At 37.6% G+C, this 19,791-nt stretch overlaps 3 protein-coding genes across 3 annotated transcripts; 2 read left to right on the top strand and 1 right to left on the bottom strand.

Moving 5' to 3' along the window:
- The first annotated feature begins 4 nt into the window (after positions 1–4).
- Positions 5–9,231, top strand: LOC144665503 (phospholipase ABHD3-like). The gene is made up of 9 exons (XM_078526732.1): positions 5–306; positions 2,084–2,205; positions 2,579–2,639; positions 2,887–2,932; positions 3,092–3,204; positions 3,799–3,978; positions 5,253–5,316; positions 6,522–6,690; positions 7,122–9,231. The coding sequence occupies exons 1-9, from the start codon at positions 29–31 to the stop codon at positions 7,325–7,327; spliced, it is 1,239 nt and encodes a 412-aa protein (XP_078382858.1). The 5' UTR covers positions 5–28; the 3' UTR covers positions 7,328–9,231.
- A 1,865-nt stretch (positions 9,232–11,096) lies between these two features.
- LOC144666023 (uncharacterized) lies at positions 11,097–12,740 on the bottom strand. The gene has a single exon (XM_078527374.1). The coding sequence runs from the start codon at positions 12,633–12,635 to the stop codon at positions 11,097–11,099; it is 1,539 nt and encodes a 512-aa protein (XP_078383500.1). The 5' UTR covers positions 12,636–12,740.
- Positions 12,741–13,127: 387 nt separating this feature from the next.
- Positions 13,128–19,522, top strand: LOC144665479 (double-stranded RNA-binding protein Staufen homolog 2-like). Its single transcript, XM_078526710.1, has 5 exons — positions 13,128–14,796; positions 15,078–15,287; positions 16,360–16,506; positions 17,068–17,254; positions 17,789–19,522. Exons 1-5 carry the CDS (start codon positions 13,459–13,461, stop codon positions 17,869–17,871), a joined length of 1,965 nt encoding a protein of 654 aa, XP_078382836.1. The 5' UTR covers positions 13,128–13,458; the 3' UTR covers positions 17,872–19,522.
- The last annotated feature ends 269 nt before the right edge of the window (positions 19,523–19,791 follow it).

The raw sequence follows: 19,791 nt of genomic DNA, 5'->3' as shown, positions 1-19,791 counted from the left end.
ATCGATTGCAAGCGATTCTGTTGTCAAGATGCCTGCTTCCCTGCAAGAGTTTCTACATATTCTTTATCAGTGGCAATGGCTTCCTCTTTTGACAGTTCTTCTTATAATCTACATCACATACTACTTGTTTCACGTCGTTCAAAAGCCGCGGTTGATTGGCAAGGAAGGTCGTTTTCGACAATTCATTCTCCAAAGTTGCCCGATGGTGAGCGAACATTATTGGCCAACAATATGGTGTTTTGGAGCTCGAGCTCAAACTGTTTTACGAGCTCTGATCCGATCGCGGCCATCTGTTCCCTTTAGGAGGTAAGTTGTCTTTTAGAGCAATGTCCTTGGAAATATATTTTGCTGGTTTCCTATTGCCTCAAAGTTACAGTACTGAGCTCACAAGCTGTCAGAGAGACCCGGTTTCATTGTAATTGTCTTAATAATTGATTGCGCAGCTCTTATCATCTGCAAGATTTCATGCTTGGCCAATTCAAAAAGTAGTGTCATTTCTTAATAATATGACAAGGTTGCTTTTTTATTGACCAACACGAGTGAGCCGTGTTTCACTATCTTCTGGTTTTACTCCATGAAATGAGCGAGCCGGAGAAAATTAATTCAATTACATAACGATTACAGAGTCAGGATATTTTGCACCTGCAAATTTGAATAATTAAGTCAAATACAAGTTAAAGCTAAAATGAATGAGAATTAAAAAAATGTGCCCAACATGTGTTATTGCTAGGTAAGTGATGGTTGACGGAATCAATAGATCTATAGCACAAGTGGTGTAAATCACTAATAAAATATTATAGCACAATAAAGAAGTGTTATCACTCTATGCATTAATGTGAATTAGTTTTTTTTTCCCTTTTTTTTTCCACCCCCCTTTTTTTTTTTTTTTTTTTTTTCAAAAAACCCCCCCTTACCGCCGCCCCCCAAAAAAAGGCCGAATTAAAAAACACCTTGTAAGAAAGTGCACACTCTAAGCTGTACTTCGGTAACTCAATAGAAACACAGAACTAGCACGAGCTGTTGACGTAATGATGGCACAAGCAAAGAGAATTTAGATTTTGATGATCAAAATAAACGAGTGATTTATTTTTTTTCCTTGCCGTGTTTTCTAAATTAAAACTCGATAGAAACACGGAACATGTTTTCTATTGCTTAATCAGTAACAAATTAAAATGTTATTGCACAATAATAGACCATATTCGTATTCTTGTTATTGGACTGGAACTAGCTTGCAGTGCAGGCTAATGTGGGTAATCTTTTCAAATGCAAATGACATGAAGCTATTTTTAATGATGTTCCTCCACATAAGCCTCCATTGCAAGCTAGTTCCAGTCCAATAAAAAAATATTTTTTTTTTTTTTTTTTTTTATTTTTTTTTTTTATAAACTGGTTTATTTTTAAAAAATAAAAAATAATAAAATTTTTTTTTTTTTTTATTATTATTTTTTTTAACCCCCCCCCAAATAAACCCCCCCCCCCCCCCAAGTCGCAGGTTACTGGTAATAAGTTTAATTTTGAGTTGAAAACTATTTGTCTTGATTCAAGAAATCCAAGACAACAAATTTAACAATATTTGCAGTTTGTAGTTTGGGTACAGAGATGTCAAGGTAAAAAAAAAAATTAGTACAAACTGCCCTGTTTTCAATAGGTGCCTGAATCAGTTTTTTTACAATACATGTTCTTATGCAGTGAGACTAATGATAACATGTAATTATAAATAGCCTTGGTGAGACAAGTACCCAGGGGAAGAGGTTACTTGGGATTTCAAGTGATGGGGATGGATGAATGGAGGCAAAAATCAAGACTCAAAAAATCCCTAGGACTTCCAACAAACCCCCTAAAAAATCTTGTACTGAATTTGTGACCCTTAAATTTGCAGAAAGGGGAATGATATAACACAAATGAAAAAATAGAAATTAAATGCCTGTGCTCGATAAATCCAACTAAATAGATTGAAGCCTTGTTGGATACACCCCGGGAACAAGTATCATTATTGGTTTTAAACTGATTAAGATCACAGCTTGATTAAAAATTGTCTTAAGTTGGTTAAAATAATCAGCTCTTACTTTCTGTTTGATGCTAGGGAAACATTGGAGACCCCTGACGGTGGAATTGTTTGCTTAGACTGGTTTGATAACGACACTAGTGCTGTGTATAAAGATGCAGCTACTAGACCCACTGTGTTGTTACTTCCTGGTTTAACTGGTGAGTTCTCCCCTGTAATAGTGAATTACAATATCAATCTAAATTTCATTAGCCTCCTACAAGACACGACCACATGTGGAAGGAACATGTGACAAGCCCAAAGAGCATCTGTGTGAGTAGGAGGCTAGGTTTTTTTTGGAACTCCTGGTAACTCGAACCAAAAGTGCACATTTTTCCTCTTATTTTTTACACTCTTATTCCCAAAGAAATTTTTTTATCGGCGGTTCGGTTGTACTGTAGAATTAGGCCTGGTCGCATGGTGCAACAGTGTTGCATGCGTCACTTTTCAGTGTTTCATCACACAGAATGCCTCCCCCCCCCCCCCCAAAAAAAAAGAAAATGCACTATAAATTCAACTGGATTTTTGTTTTAGGCGGAAGTGAAACAAGCTACAGTCGGCACTTGGTGTTACTTGGTGAAAAACTTGGAGTAAGGTGAGTTCAGGTGCTTTTTATATCAAGCAAAAATTTATTTGAATTTCCATGGAACAGCATTTTTAGTGCAGAATTCACTTTTGTGATGGTTTGGTGGGCATTTGTCTGCTAAACCACTAAAGCACTATAGTGTAAACTTTTAATCTCCAATTAATTAATATCAATTGTCCAAAATCTCCTAGTCTAAAATGTTGATCTGTGTCAACTGACAAATTATTCACTTTTATTCGAAAATTTCACATTACAGGACAATTGTGGCAAATCACAGAGGATTTGGTGCTTCACAGTTAAAGGTAAATACACTAAAAGAAGCACAATAAAATTATTTTTAATGCTTGAAAGAAAAATATTATATTCAGTATTCCAGTCAGACTGTCTGCTAAAAGTCAAAATTTTATAAAAAGAATTTTTGTGGCCATAACTTAAGCATTAATGAAGCATTTTTTACACAGACACCTCGTACATTCTGTGCAGCCAACACTGAAGACCTCAAGTTTGTTCTGTCGCACATTCATGGAATCTATCCCAAGACACCCATCCTGGCAATGGGGATTTCTATGGGAGGGTAAGTATGTTTAAAAAGTTGTATTTGTATTTCTTATCCAACTTTTATCACTTTAAAAAACTAGGACCAAAGCCTTGGATTTTCACAAGGTTCTCAAAGTCTTGATAAGTCCTTGATTTTCAGAGAAAATTGTTAAACTTGATCCTTAAACATGTAAGGATGCAATTACACATACTTGTAGTGAGTGCTGGCCTGTATATTTGTACTGAACTCTGGATTGAGCAGTCTGGGTACTAGCACTGACTACAGTCACTGTGTTGTGTTCTTGGGCAAGACATTTCACTCTTGCAGAGCCTCTCTCCACCCATTTGTATTACGTATTTAAATGGGCACTTGCAAATTTAATGCTGAGGGTAACCCTGTGATGGACTAGTATTCCATCCAGGAAGAAGTAGAAATACTCTACTTGTTCAGGGGCCGATCTAGGTAGGGGGAGGGTGCAGGGATGCCCCTCCTAAGAAAAATCCTGGATCTGCCCCTATTGTTTAATGTTACAGAAACCAGGATAAGTTCTAGCCTGATGGGCCACTTGGCTCAAATCCAGACCTTATATTGTGTCTTACCTACTCTAATTTGAGTACTATTATCATACAGCATGATTTTGATGAACTACTTGAATGAGATGAGTAAAGAGGACAAATTCAATCTTGTCGGAGTTATGGCTGTTTCAATTCCTTGGAACTGCATGGAGTCTACTATGTCACTGGAACAACCAATCAACAGTTTTCTTTTCAATAAGCACCTGACAAGGAATCTTGTGAATATGCTGAATAGGTAAACAGCCAAATTTTGCTGTATTCTTTCAGTTAAATATATATGCTGGACCTTGACTAAGACCTGGGCCCAGTTGTTCAAAGGGCGGATAAGGCTATCCGCTGGATAAATCGCTATCCAGTGGATAGCCTAGTATGTTTTGTTAACACTTATCCACTGGATAGCGATTTATCTAGTGAATAGCGTTATCCGCTCTTTGAACAACTGGGCCCTGGCGTATTTTATTTTTTTATATTTTTATATTTACATCCAGCTCCAACTTCTTCTGTAGCCATGTGTAGTTCCATAAAGTATCCATGCCTCGCCCATAAAAGGGATTTTTTCTAAGACCCCTCACCCCTCTGGAAATTGCAATTAAGCTTCTTACATTGTCTTAAAGTTTTTGGCCTTTGAGACCGCTCCCACCCCTAGGAATTTTCAATCCCTTCTGTGGGGTAAGTATGGACAGTTTCTGAAACCAAAAAATAAACTTTAAAACCAAGGTGAGAGTTAGAGTTTGGTACTCAGAGGAGTAAAGAATATGGTATGTCAACTACCTTTAGTTGAAATGAGTGAACTTAAAATTAATATGGTGTATTTTGGTGTTCTGAAGAAACTTTTATCATACATCTAACTTATTGTCAAGAACTAATTGCAAAAATGTTGGATTCAAATAAATGCCAGACCTCAAAGTAACACCTATAGTGTATGAATGTTAATTCATAATTTGAATGTATGGACCTGGTAATCAAGGGGTCAAAATTTAATTGGCAACCATGTTTTAACACCTAAATTCCAAAGAACAACCAGCGTCAAAATTTGTGCTTGCATTATTTTTATCAAATATATGTTATCAAACAGCTGGGGGACAACTGATGAAACTCTTAGTTCATGTGGAATTAATATGCTATCTGGAGCCTGGGAATTGGTCTAGTAGCTATTAAAGTGTTTGTGATTGAAAAGTGTTAGAGTCCTGTCAGTCTGTAAATGTGTTGTGTCTTAAAACACTTTTTTTTAACAAGATACTTTATAATATTCATCAATCTTGTCCCCAGAAACATAGACTCTGGCCAAGTCTGATTTTTTCAGCACATACAGAGAGTGCTAATTTTTGATTGTTGGCCCATCAGTTTTGAGTGAAATAATCTCTGAGTCTGTATACAGTGACCAGAAGTCCGTGAATTGCAGACTTTCATATCAGATATGGCTAGAGTTTGCATTCTTGGTGCTGACCAAACAAGTCTCTGGCGATGATATTCATCAATCTACATCATTTTAATTTACTTCTTTTTTAGCAATCTTGAAGTGTTTGAAAGCCATTTGGGAAGTCTTCCATTTGACATTCACCATGCATTGAAGGTAAACACTTTTATGTACTATGCAGCAAAGAGCCCAAAAGTGTGACTACGGTATTCCTCCATGCAGATTTAATCCAATCAGAAGTTGTCCTCAGCTTCTGATTGGATAATGACTGCACAAAAAAATAAATAAATGTGAATCATTTAAATTAGTGGTCAAACTTGTAGGTTCCTTGCTGTTAATTTAATTTTAAGTAACAGCTATCACCATTTAAGTCTTCTTCGAAATTAAAGTTATTAGTTTCTAATGAAACTGTTGTGTTGTATCAGCAAGCAAGTAAAACACTCAGTTGATTTTTAAACTTTAAGGTAAATAAACTGCCGTATCAAATGTTGAATAGCTTAATTATGTGTCGAGCGTTAGTCCTTCATCAGAGCAAAGTAAAAACCTTTGCTCCAAGTGTTCAAAATGAAAGTCCTTGCAGATAATAGCAATATCATTTTAAAACAAACATGTGACATCTTGTTTTTGTTTACTATTTTAATTTCTGATTTTGCTTTATTTTGTACTAGATTACAGTCAAAACACCTCAGGCGTTCCTGTCAAGGGTGGATTAATGATTCCATTATTGCAAATTTGATTTCATTCTTTGGTTCAATATTCCATTCTTGAATTGAATGTTTTGAAATGTTCAAACAGCGACTCGATTCAAAACTTGAATGTTGATTTCATTCATGCGACAGACACGTGAGAATTTGAAAAAGTTCCCCAATTTGCATAAAATGGGTCAACGACATTTTTTCCACTTTTTCTTCTGCCAGTAGTATTTTTGTGCCTTTTCAGTGCACCAAAATGTCTCTCTCTCTTTTGGTATTATCATAGGGTTGAAATAAAAGAACGTGAAGAACAAAATGATGAGAAAACACGATGTGTGACATTTGGCGGTTGATTAGTTTATGCAAATTCAGGCCGAATTCCCACGTGCCTGTCGCATGGAGCCAGACAACAATCCAATCAACATTTGAGTTTTGAACTGAGTCGCCGTTTGAACATTGAAATATTCAATTAAGAATGGAATATTGAAGCAAAGAATGACATCAAATTTGCAATAATGGAATCATTATTCCACCCTTGACAGGAACGCTTGAGGTGTTTTGACTGTAATATTAATAATTTTTATTTTCAAATATGTAATTTTGCATAAATTTATTATACTTATTGAATGAAAGGACATCCTTTAAAAGGTTTTCTATTATTTTTTACAGTCTCGGACCATACGTGAATTTGATGAAAGATTTACATCCCCAACATTTGGTTACCGTAACTATGAAGAATACTACAGTGCCGCAACTCTTCACACTAAACCACTGCATACCATAAAAGTGCCTGTACTCTGTTTGAATGCTGCAGACGATCCCTTTTCCCCTCTCCATGGTTAGTACTTCAAAGTGTATTTTATTTGATCACAGAAAAAATGGGTGGCATGGTGCCTTAATGGTAATAAACTGTAGATGTGTGGATAAAGCAGTCCAGCTGTTTAAGCACTGACAAGTGTCATTTAATGTTTTGTGAGCATTATTTCAATGTGTTGCCATGGTGTGCCACTTTACTTTTACTGCCATTATACCGCTAGAAATGCTGTGGGGTGGGGGGTTATGTAACCAGTGAAGGACCAGTATTCCATCCAATGGGAGTACCAATACTCATAATCACTTCATGCTACATTAATATTTTTTTTTTGGACAAACTAGCATGCAATCCAGGTAGAGTAGTCCTGCAGTTACACATTATAACACTTTGCAAACATTCTCATGCTTTACTGCAGGCTATTCATACTCAAATGTTCTTTATCCTTTGTTTTACAGCAATACCACTGGATGCACTTGCACAGAACCCAATGGTTTCCATGGTACTGACGTCATATGGTGGACACATTGGTTTCGTTGAGGGCCTTACAATTCACAAGAGCAACTACATGGAAAGATTGTTTTCACAGTTTGCTAAAGGAATATTTGAACTTGTTGAGAAGGACCAACTGAAAGAAATTCTTGAAGAGGCTTGTTCATTATGAGAAATACTAGAGTCAAGAGATTTTTACTGATTCTAATTGGTACACATAAAGTCGACAGCTAAGGCATCAAGAATAATTTATTACACAAAAAAAAAACCCAGCAAAACAGGCTCAATTACACCAAACATTGTCATGTCTCATGGTTTATGTTTTACTTCACAGACATTCCCCCTTAAACTCCAATAATAATTGGAGTTTAAGATAATAACAATTTTTATTATTTATTATTATTATCTTAAAAAAATCCACTTCCCCTATTCTTCTAACTGTAGCACAGTGTTGAATCCCTCCCAACACAGGGGTAAATATCCTGGAGGGTACTCAGGATTTCAAGTAACATGATAACAGGATGATCGCATGCGGGCCAAAATCAAGACCCAAAAAACACCCTAGGCCTTTCTACAACCCCCAAAAATAATTCCCTGGACCAAAAATTAACCTCAAAAAATCCCATGCTGAATGTATTTCTTTGTACTTAATAAACTACACAGCCAAGGCCCTTCCACGAATCTTAAGATATTTTTTAATACCTCAAAAGAATCCTTACTTAAATCAAGCCACCCAAAATACTTGCCAAATTTTTCCCTTCTCAAAAAAGTCCCGGAAACGAAAATTTCAAATCCAAAAAAATCCTTCGATCGCCCCCATCATTGGGGTAAATATTCTCTGCAATCTCACTGTATTTCTCCACATATGATCTGCCAGGGGGGTTAATCACAGGGAGAAGCCATTGACATGTGCATAAAGAAAATGTTTTGGTACTTACTAACTTCTCTGGTGTGGACTGCGGGTTCAGTTCACTAACAGAGCCAGATTTAAAGGGTGGTGTATGATTCAATAAAATAAACGGCATGCAGTGCATGCAGAAGCAATGACGTTTCCCAAGGGGTTCTTAAATAATTTTCAGGAAATGTGTCAAACAATTACCGTATACTAAATAAAAGTAGCTATGACAACTTCAGTCAGCTACTACATGTAGCTAATGGCTACAAAAATTGCCATAAAGTTTGATAATTTTCTTGTTTATAATAAGAACTTACAGAGGGTGTAAATATTTTTAGTCCTGTCTGGTCTGCAGTGTGCAACCTGAACACATTCTGTTGTTTCTTGTGCAGTCCTCTGTTCTACATGTTGGTAGCTTTCATGATTAAATGTGGAGATTTGGGAGAGCAAAGTCATGAGAAGTTTCTAGGGTTTTGATCTCTTCTCTCTCTTCCCTGTGGAGAACAGAGATGAAGAATCATGAAGTTTAGGTAGAGCACACCCTGATAATTTTTAATAATATTTTTGTTATAATTTATTCCATGTTGTGAAATCCTTTTTTAATTTTTATTTTGCATCGGTAACTTAATTCTTATCAAAATATGATAGTATTAAACGAAAAAAGCCAAAATTGCAGTCAGGGATGGACATCGTTAATAAGCTAAGAGCCTAAAATTCTGCTTGACAAAATAAATTCATCGGTTTTCAAAAAGCCAACTGAACGATTGGCTTTTTAATGGTTCACAAGTCTGCACATGCTACCAGCAAAAGATAATAAACGTTTACAGAAGTCAGTATCAAGCAGAAGTTTTAGGTTCTTAGTAATAGATTATGATGGTATTATAATTTTATTAAGCCATTTGAAATATTGTTATTTTATTAATAAGTTATTACACCATTAGGGTAGCACATACCATTGTGTGCATTTTCTGAAATAATTGTTGAGGTTCGTCATTCTAACAATTTTTAGAATGATCAGCACAGTACTAAGCTAAAAGCTGTTGTTAGATTTGTAAACACCTATTGGTTTCCTGTGCCTTTGAGAACTGTAAATTAATGTACGATCAGTGTACATTGTTATACATACTAGTGTGATAAAGTTGAATTTTTTGTCGAAAATAATAAAACCATTTTTTAGTAAACTTTGGTTATGGAATATTATAGCCATCTTTGCAAGATGACACAGGCAAATTTTTAACTGTAAGAAGTCTCTTCAATTTCCACTTGTAAATGCACTTTACAAGGCACTGCTAGGGGGATCCCCAAATCGCTTGTCTGGTTTTCAAAATGCCTTGTGTCGCATTTTCATCGATCATTTCAGTCTTTTTGCCAATTGTTGGAATTTGGCGAGAAAGGTTATTGTTTGTCACAATTTCATGTTATGCGCTGTTGCTACTTTTTGGGCCAGATAGCCTGTCAGAATTTACCCCTGCAGGGACATTTATAATTACCACAATGAGAAGTGAATGAATAGACAAATTCGGCTAACACATCACGTGATTTGAATTGGGTGTTTACATTGCCTGAAAACGAGGCTCTCCTTTGGTTTGCTTTCAAAATGGCTTCCGCTTGTAATTGTTGTCCAAATCATGTGCGTTGCTGTAGCTGTTCCTTCACGAAAAAACATCAAAAATGGTCAAAATCTATGAGGAACTTTCCTCAGTTTAGCCCAATAACGTGTTCTTTGTGGCTAGAACAAGGAGGCAAAAAGAATGCTGGCGAAAAAAGCTACAAGTTCTTTCGAGAAGGGTATGTTTATGACATTTATGCTTGCGAGGAATCGGGTGACTTTTCTGTTAAAGCGCGCTGTTATAGATCTCTAAGAAAAAGCGAAGAGCCGCATTATTTATCTGCAATCTTCAGGGAGAACGATGGCAGAGCCAAAGTTTCGAAAGCACACTGTTCCTGCAAAGGGGGAAGTGGTGGACACTGCAATCACATATTTGCATTAATTTTCCAGCTGAACGACTATTCATGTTTAAATATAAAGGAAATCCCTAGTGATGCAACTTGTACAAGTCTTCCCCAATCCTGGCATATTCCAAGAGCTGCTTCTATCTGCCCTTTACCTGTAATGGGAACTCATTATGCCCGCGCAGAAACAGACAGATGTGGAAAGAGGAAAAGAGACCCTGTCAGGTGTAAACTATATGATGCTAGGGGACCTGTTTTAAGATGTGGACTCCCAAGTCATCACGTGATGGATCAAGTGCATTATCTACAACAAAGAGAAAATCCTCCCCCCTTTTCTTATTTGTTATGCGATCAAGAACCAGGTTTGTTAGTGAACACTGTATTTGGAAATGTGCCCCTTGGTGCTTGCCTAGGATATCAGCTTCAAGATTGTGGTCGACCAAACACAACCTTTGTGAGCAACTTCACAGGAGTTACTGTTCCTTCAGACAATACAGCACTCCATTATGCCATTATGGATATTATGCCCAAGTACAGGGGCAGCTGGCTCTTACCGGTTTAAAATGGTGTGATTTTTGCATTTATTTGTCTGACTCGAATGAACTGTGTGTTGATAGGATATATTTTGATTCTAACTATTGGAAAAATACTCTCTTACCCAAACTATCACAGTTTTATATGCATCATGCTCTGCCATTTCTTGTTGGCAGAGCAAGGAGAGTGAACAGCTGTACAAACAGCAGACCGGAAGTTGTTCTTGTAAACAGTTTTTCTTCAAGTCATTAAACCCAAACATTTTCTGTTTATTCCTTCATTTTAAGGGAAAGGCAATAAGCCATTTCATACAAATACTGTCAGCTTATTGGATTTAAAGTGCTATTTACATTACAGAAAGAAACATGATTTCACTAGTTGAACTATAGTAAACTAGTTGGTAAATCTTACATGTTTGCTCTAAAATTAGTCAATAACAACATGAAACCCAACCACTTATTCAGGTAATAATGGACTTGTTTAAGAAGCAGATTACCAGAACATTATTAGACTACCAAACGGCTATGCTTTAAATGTTGTAGTTCGTGGCTTTTATGAATCAAGCCAGCACTGGGTTCTGGAAATTTGAGAGAAGGCATGCTGTTGACCATATTTGATTGATGCTTCCAAACATAGATACTGGAACTACTGAGTGAAATATACGAAACCTTCTAACCTTGCAAATTGCTCTCTCTACATGAATTCGATGCTTTGCGATAGTCTGAGTTTTAATGACATCATCTTCTTCAAATCCAACTTTATCTTTAAGAAAGGGAGGGATGTTAAGATGAAGGCCAATTTTTTCTAAATCATTTTGGATATCAAAACCCTTGTCTGCCATGATGGCATCTCCCCTTTTAATTTCTCCTGTTATAAGTTTTTGCCTTAGAATTTCTAAGAATCCAGACCTTTCCACAATTTGTCTATCGCTTATAGAACCCTCATAAAGTTGAGAGATGAACATAATCCCTCCTTTACTATCAACACCCAGGAGGCATTTGAATGTTGTGTGGGATTTATATGTGCTGTAACTCTCACTGTGCTTCTGGAGTGCACTTGGTACTTGAATTTTTAGTTCTGTAGCATCAATAATAACAATGGTACCTGGATACTTCTCTAAGAACTCCTTGGGCGAATTTTCAAAAATGATGTCTCTATGTGGCCATATTTTGAGACTTCCAAGTGTTGCATACAGGTAGTTGATCCAGGTAAGGAATATATTATTTACTGTGCTATCAGAAACACAAAACCTTTCTCCAAGATCAATGACTGATAAGCCCATTCTTAATTTCATTAGAACAAGAAGGTATTCATCCTCAACTGACAGTTTATGAGCAGTAGGGCGTGTCAGAGTTGTGCTATTTTGGGAATCATCATCATCATCATCATTGTTATCTTGATTATTATCATCACCCTCAAATACTTTCTCTGTGTCAATGATATTACATTTCCGTGTAGCCGTATCCCAGTTAATCAACATTTTTCTATTTAAATTAGGCAATAAAAATTGCAATGTATTCATGAACTCAATGTAAGAATTAAATCCAGTGAAATGAGTGAAAAACTTCTCTTCTCTCATTGGCGTTGTACATTTTGAGAGCAGATGAGATACGGAAAATTTATGTAAACAGGGAATTCTAAGACTATCATCTAATTTAATGCATATGTCATCTTCAAATGTCTGTGTCTTACGAGAAACAAGCTGATGGTCAGTCCCGCTTGAGCCCAAGATGTCACCTTCTCCTTCTGATGCTGTATCTGTTGCTTCCTCCTCCTCGGTCCTGCTTTCGTTCAGCTTTTCCAAAACAGATCTTTTCACAGGCTGGGCTTTCTCTTTAGTCCAAGCAAAAATCGACGGAACTGCATTCGCCTTAAGTCGTTTCTTAGCAGACTCTGGATTAATAAAATCATCCGATGTGAAGTGTTCGCTGCATATCTTTGTATGGCAGTTGACACTGAAATGTCGGGGATCTCTTTTCATTTTCGTGATCCAAAGGGATAATAAACTTTTCGAATGAAGCGGCAATCCATGAAACGACAGATCGTTTCGGTTCGCAGTGCTGTTTGTACACTCACCAGCGCAACTAAAGTGCGGCATAATAGCGGAGAAAGTTGAGTCAAAGTTACGAGCGCACGTGGTGAAACTTTGTTGTTGTACCCAATTCAGGTCACGTGACCCGCACGGGCGAGTTAGCCGAATTTGTCTATTTGCAAAAAGGATGATAAAAGGTCAAAAATGTAAAATGTATGAAAATCAAACTTTTTGCCATCCTTAAATTGAACCTCGCTTCCTCAAACAAATTGATTAATTTCCTACACTCAGTCGATATGCAATCGTAACCCCCCCCCCCCCCCTCTCCCGATTTCACGATCAAAGTCTCGTGTCATCCGAAGGTTTGAGAAATCGGGATTCCACTTCCGGTAACACCTATATTTTCAATTTTCGTTTTTGTTGGCAAGAAGAAAGAGACGGTACCGAGGACATCATCGATAGTTTAGTAAGTCTCCCCCGGTCTCCCCTCCCTCAAAGTAAAATTCGTCCTGTTCTCATACAGCAAAGCCTGCTGGGATACTACTTCCTTCCGAGTGACGCAAAGGCGAGCAGACCTCATGTCCGACGATTTTGTCCACTTTTGAAAGAAAACAAATTTCTTCAAAAGTGTGGGGTCTCCTCACTGATTCTCGTCGACTTCACAATCTTTCAGTTCTTTTTCCCTTCTTTTGTCATTACCGCCAATTTCCCCACGGAAGTTAGCAGTAATTTCGAACAACAACACTCGAATCTTTTTTGGAGTCGACGGCCATTTTCAACTTAACTTATTTATTACTTGCTCGACACCATTCTACACTAGATTGCCTCTTCTCTACGTCTTTATACAATTGCCTTTTAATATTTCGCTTTAACGAGTTCTGAAATCCTCATGATGGCTCAGAAAACGCCGGTCAGCTTGATGAACGAACTTGCCAAAGCGAACAAGATGAATCCGGAATACAAAGTGATCGAGGAGACCGGACCAGCTCACAAGCGTACTTTCACTGTTCAACTAACCCTGGGCGAAGTTGGCACATGGCAAGGCAAAGCAACAAGCATTAGAAGCGCCAAACATGCTGCAGCAACTGCGGGTTTGGAGAACTGTGGACTTAGTATGCCTGAAAAAGAAAAACCTCAAATTCAACAATTCAACGTGGTTCCAACAGTGGAGTTAAACGTGTTAGCAATGAAGCTTGGCAAGCTGACACAGTATGAAGACCTTCAGCCTAAGATCCCGTCATACCAACCACCTGTCAACATGGGTTACCATGGTCTCCAGATGCAGCATCGGTTTACAGGAATGCATCACAACATGCCCCGTCCACGCTCCCCTTACGGCATCCCCCAACAAGGGCAGGAGAATCATTATCGTCCTTATATCCAAAATGGTTTTCACCCCCGTTCTGCACCTCCCCGTATACCCAGGATCTGCTGTGTGAAGTTGAAGGTAGGAGATCAGGAGTTCTATGGTGAGGGGCGCGACAAGCAAAAAGCACGGCAACATGCTGCCTCAAAAGCAATCAAGGTACTGCATGATGAGCTGGCTGCTGCTGGAGAAAAGGGGAGCTCCAGTAAACCAGAGGAACCAAAAGTGTTGAATGGAGAAAGCACTGTAACTGACCAGCCAGAGAGTTCACCAAATGGCAACATTACTGAGGTTAAATCCGAGATCAGTCAAGTGTATGAGATAGCCTCCAAACGGAAGCTGCAAGTGGGATTTGAAGATGTAAAGAGCAGTGGTCCTCCTCACATGAAGCGTTTTGTGGTGAGTGCCACAGTGGGTGAGTTCACCACCATGGGAGAAGGATGTAAGAAGAAAGATGCCAAGCAGGAAGCAGCAAAGAAAATGCTTGAAGAACTACAGAAACTACCTGAGCTTCCCAAAGAGGAGACAAGTTATAAGAACACCAGCCGGTTTGTTCGTCGTGGGCCGCGCATCTCAAACAACCAGAAAACAAAGGGAGAGATTGATCCATCGCTGAATCCTGTCAGTATTCTTGGACAGATTCTTCAGCGCAGGCATGACCAACCACCTGCCTATCAAATGCTTCACGAGAAGGCTACTGGACAAGCAAGAGAATTCACCATGGAGGTCACTGTTGGACAGCACAAGGCAACTGGAGCTGGTCCAAACAAGAAGGAGGCTAAGAAGAAAGCTGCTGAGGCCATGTTACAGCTGATTGGCTTTCGTTCCACTGAAGGACAGCCAGCTGCAACTAACTCACAGGTATGTAACTTAACTTTGTTACTATGCCTTCTAATAACACAAACTCTGAAGTTGAAAGCTAAAAAAGAATTGCATTTTTGCTACTGTCAGTTATGACGGCAGTCAATGAACCTTGCAATTTTTTATTGTTTTTACATGAAAATGCTATAGTTCAAGTTGTGAAGAATTCGCTTGAGTGGCCTTGGTTGGAGTAGTCACACTGTAAAAATACCACCTTTCTAACTGCCTCTCTCCAAGCTACTTGCTTGAGACCTTGATTAATGTAATGCTTCTTCTTGTAGGGAGAGAAAGCTGTGAAGACTGAAAAGAGTGACTCTGAGCAGAAGGCCTCTTTTAACGGCAGTGGAACAGCTAGCCAGCCGGTCACCATTCTTGGCCGACAGCTCAAGCCTGGTCTGTTGCTGATGCTCCCTGAACTGGCCAAGCAGACTCGATCAGACATGATCAACTCTGTGGTCGCACCTATTGCACAAGTGAAGCAGGAACCTCAGGTATAAACTTACAATATGGCTATTTTCAGAAACCCATAAGGGTTGAAACATGTAACTCCCTATGATTTGCATTGTACAAAGCGTTTGCACATTCATTTACACTAAGTACCATATTTGGAAAATAATGAGAAACATTTAACCAATCAAAATTACCATATTTGGATTAAATTCACAGCGCGCGCTAGCTCGCGCTCGATGGCGTAATCTTGTTTTTGAACAAGCTTGGTTGAATAAAGTTTAATTTGGTTAAATTCTCCTGTTTCATCTTCTTGAAGTAGTCTGGATAACTTTGCTTTGATACACTTAATGTACTTCTTAAGTTTCTGTATGACATTTACGGCGTTTAGGTCAAAATTCAAGCAACTTACCGCAAAACCAAAATTTATGTTGCGTGTGTCATTCTGGTATAAAGCATTCGCGAACAAATTCTTCGTGTTTCCAAATATGGTACTTAGCAAAATGAATATTCAAACGCTGTGCGCGCGCGTTTCACGTTTCAACCCTTATGGGTTTCTGCTATTTTACATGTACATTGCAAAAAAATTCAGACAATTTTAATTTCAGACAAAATGAGTGTCAGAAAAATAAAACTATTTGAACTTTTTAAGCGTACACAATTTTAATTGTCTGAAATATTTATGGTACAGTATAAAACTTTTAAGTATACAAACAAAGCTGATGTGTCAAGGGTTTTGAGATGACAGGGATAGTGGAGGCAGTCATTAGGGTTCAACTAGAAACAGACGATGAGGGTGCAGTTAAACTATCGCATTCCCAGGTATTGTTTCAGATAAATTTGAGTTTTGTAGGTGTAAATTCACCTTAGCTACGTTTTAGCAAGGTGTCCGAAATTTATGTCCAAAAAGTAATAAAAATTGTCCAAAAATTAAACATCTGAAATATAATGTACAAAATTTTAATGTCCGGAAATTTTTGCCAGTAATGTACAGTACCTTTTTAACCAAGCACAGTGGCCATGTGGGAGAATACTGGCCCTAAGTCTTCACAGTACCAATCAAGAATGGCATGGTTTGTACAGAAAGTACAATTTTGTCTTGTTTTCATTGTTCAGGAGCCATCTCTACAAGGCGGGCTGAACCGAGCCCCTGGTGCCCCTGTGGTCAAGACAACACCTGGTAAACATCTCACTCCTGTTCAGAAGCTTCTACACCTGGCTGAGGTTGAAGGATTTAGGGTGCAATTTACTGATTATCCTAAGGTAAGAATCAAAGAAAAAATCTGTTTTTTTCACGTCATTTCGTGACTTGGAGTTTGTTTTACAATTTTACCAAAGAAGATGTTCTGACACTATAAAAGAAATCGAATCTCCCACATGTCAAACTATTCTGGCACAAAGTACAAATCCGTACTCTTTCATTCATGGCGTACTGCACTGCCAAGCATCATGCAAACTGAACATACTTTAAAACCTCACAAAACCAAAAAATGTGATAGTTTAAAAAAAGAAATTACATTGTCAGCAAAAAGTCAAAACACATTTTGGGAATAAAAAATGGCCAAGCTAGGCTTCCTTTATACTGGAACTTGTTTTATTTTTCAATTTATTGTATATCACTCTCATGCACTCTGTCAAGTTTTCCTAAAGCTGGTTGGAAATAAAGAATGAGATTTCACGTAAGCTACATGTACCTCACCCAAGAACACAAAATAAAAATTCTTGGCAGCTGAAATGACCCATATAATTATGTTCTTGTTTGGTCTCTATTTATGTCCCAGGTAATTGTAAAAAAGTTAATGAATGGTGTTCTTTACATTCCAGGAGAGAGAGTTTCTTACTCTTGTAACAGTGTCATCCATTCCCCCTCTAACATGTTATGGATCAGGAGCGACTGTGGAAGCCTCGCGCGAAGAAGCTGCGAGTAACGCCTTGAAACCATTGCTACAGTTGAGCTTGGATCGCACTAACAAACTAAAAGCCTTTGAGGAAAGCCAAGCTCCTTTGCAGGGTAAATATTGGACAAATTCTCAAATTTAAAAAAAATGATAACACTTTTTAAAGACATGTTTCGGCATGACTTACGCCATCTTCAGTTTATTGAGATGAATGCAAAGAACCTTAAAACACACAATTGTTTTGGTTTACACACGAGAATTTTGGTATTACATTTTTCCTGTGTCTTTACCAAAGAGTTCACTGTGAAACTTAGTCTGGTAATTAAACCAGACTTCCAGTAAAGCAACTTACAGCGATGCAAATGCAATAAGATTTCGCGTCACCATACAATTTTCATAATTTTGATGCCATTGAAAATGGCGGAGGCTGACTAGGGTCCTTTAAGTTACCTGCACACTCACCCATTTCTAAGCTCTTCACAGATTTAAAACCTAACAGAAAACAGAATGGGGAATAGAGTTCTTCAATTAATTTTAGATCTTGTGATTTCATATGCCAATTTAATTGTAAATAATATTTGCAAAAGCTGCACTTGTGGTTTAAATTTCTTCTTCTTCTTTTCTTGTTCTTGATCCCCTCTTTGCAGGAGGCATTATAACACAACCATCTGCCACTAATGATGTCACTACAAGTGAGGAAGGAAGAGAAAACCAGACAAAGAAAGATTAACTATAACTACAAACGTCAGATGAAATGCCGAGAAAGTCAAGGGATGGATAGTACTAATGAATAACTTAGTTTAACTGGTTGTTGTGAAGTTTTTGATTTGGGGTTCTTACTAAAATTAAAAGCGTTAAGTGTTCTTGTAAAAGAAGTGGTTAAAATTACTGTGTGCAGTAACAGCCAGCTGGCACAGCAGAGTAAAGGAAGTGGTCTATTTTATACCACCCTCCCTTAACCTGGATACAGGGTTTGTACAGAGCCTGGAAATTTGGAAAGGGTATGGAAATATTCTGAAAGTTTTTCCAGATCATGAAAAGTTTGAAAATGGAGAAAGTCTAGAATTTTGTCCAAGCTGCAGAAGTTTGCAAAACGTGAAATATGTGTCAGTTAGACAAAGTTTCATATTGATGAACATTTAAAAAAAATCGCTGGGCATGATTCTTCAGATTTGTCCAAATTCTTTTTCTGGACTCTGTACATTCATAAATGCTGTTATATCATTTTAATGAAGTTAGGGTTGCCACCAGTCAGAAATTGTGTAGCACCCATGAATTTATGGTCTTCTCTTGTTGTATATCTTCCTATGAAACAACTCCTGAACAAATTCTCTTTGTGTCTCCATACATTTCTTATGACGTTGGTTGGGAGATTTTTCATAAACATCAAGACAATTCTCCATGGTGACCATTTCATTTATTCTGCTTACATCTGCACTCACCTCTGTTTTCACATTTTGTGAAAGGTTTAAATTCTGATCAATTAGGTTTGAATGGATTAGAGCTACCCCCATACTTGTATGCCACAGATAAAATAGTGTTCTCTGAGTGCAGCAGTTTGACCATTTGCTTTGTGTGTACTCATTCAGTCGTTGAAATGGTATAGTGGTTGCAAAGCCATATTTCACATGTACATGTACATCTTCGTTGTTTTTTAGATAATTTTCAAAATAAGGGTTTGAATGGTTTTGGGGAAAATCTTATTTTAAAAGTGGTTCTTTAAAACAAATAACAATGTGCAAATCAGCACTTTTTCTTGTTTCCTTCTGGTCTTAAAAATTATATTATAGTATAAACATGTCGAAGAAACAGCTTTCAAGTAAAGAACTTGGATGAGATCAGTTACCTGAGCTAACAAATAAGTAGAGAAGTTCTGTTGTAGTAAGGCTTATCTCTTATGATGACTTGACATTTGTCAATGTTACCTTGGATTGAAAATTAATCTGGCATTCTGACACTGGGGAGTGGCAAAAGTCAAGCCTAAACTTAGAGATCTCTTTTGGTTGAGTGATCTTTAGAATACATTTGCCTTACCAAAGTAAACTTGTATTGGTCTGAAAGTCATACGTGCTTGATGAAGTCACACCCTAAGATGGGGGAATTGTTTTATTTAAACCAGTGCTAATAATATTAAGAACAGCCATTTTTATTATCCATTGTTTTACTGTCCTCTATTGTTAGCCGTCATTCTATAATTGGATCTAAGATCATTTTGTGCCAGCACTCCTGCTTGGCTTTGTCAGAGGAGAACCAAATGTTGTAAACTACATATTAAATACTAATTTATTAATTTGTGCAATTAGTGAAGCAACAGTGTTGGTACAAGTTTCTTAGTTGTAATTGTTGGATAATGTGAATAAACATCATTAATGGCAGGCTTATGTTTTGTTAGTCTTGTCTCATCCAAAGGTTAACTTTCCATTAGACTACGAGCAGTCCCAATTTTTTCGCAGGGTCCATCAAGCATGAAGCCAAAAAAAAATTTGTGCATCATGCTCGATGGACTCTGCGAAAAAATAGGGACTGCTTGTAGTCTAACTTTCCGTAAATGAAGATGAAATTTCAAAGGAGCTGTGGTGGTCTGAATCTTGAAAGTTTACTGAACTTTCAAGTTTGTTGTCCGTAATTTATTTATCTCAACATTAGCCAC

The sequence above is a fragment of the Oculina patagonica genome, chromosome 9 (assembly GCF_052425735.1).
Source record: "Oculina patagonica isolate OP01 chromosome 9, crgOcupat, whole genome shotgun sequence".
Classification (NCBI taxonomy): Eukaryota; Metazoa; Cnidaria; class Anthozoa; order Scleractinia; family Oculinidae; genus Oculina; species Oculina patagonica.
Note: the sequence above shows the minus strand (reverse complement) of the source record. Positions and strands in the feature narration are given on the sequence as shown.

What these genes read in the sequence shown, in the direction of transcription:
- LOC144665479 (XM_078526710.1), top strand. Translation starts at nt 13,459, where the DNA reads ATGATGGCTCAGAAAACGCCGGTCAGCTTGATGAACGAACTTGCCAAA. An exon ending in CAGCTGCAACTAACTCACAG is followed by an intron (nt 14,797 to 15,077) that starts GTATGTAACTTA and finishes TTCTTCTTGTAG; the next exon opens with GGAGAGAAAGCTGTGAAGAC. An exon ending in AAGTGAAGCAGGAACCTCAG is followed by an intron (nt 15,288 to 16,359) that starts GTATAAACTTAC and finishes TTCATTGTTCAG; the next exon opens with GAGCCATCTCTACAAGGCGG.
- LOC144666023 (XM_078527374.1), bottom strand. Translation starts at nt 12,635, where the DNA reads ATGCCGCACTTTAGTTGCGCTGGTGAGTGTACAAACAGCACTGCGAAC.
- LOC144665503 (XM_078526732.1), top strand. Translation starts at nt 29, where the DNA reads ATGCCTGCTTCCCTGCAAGAGTTTCTACATATTCTTTATCAGTGGCAA. An exon ending in ATGGGGATTTCTATGGGAGG is followed by an intron (nt 3,205 to 3,798) that starts GTAAGTATGTTT and finishes ATTATCATACAG; the next exon opens with CATGATTTTGATGAACTACT. An exon ending in ACATTCACCATGCATTGAAG is followed by an intron (nt 5,317 to 6,521) that starts GTAAACACTTTT and finishes TATTTTTTACAG; the next exon opens with TCTCGGACCATACGTGAATT.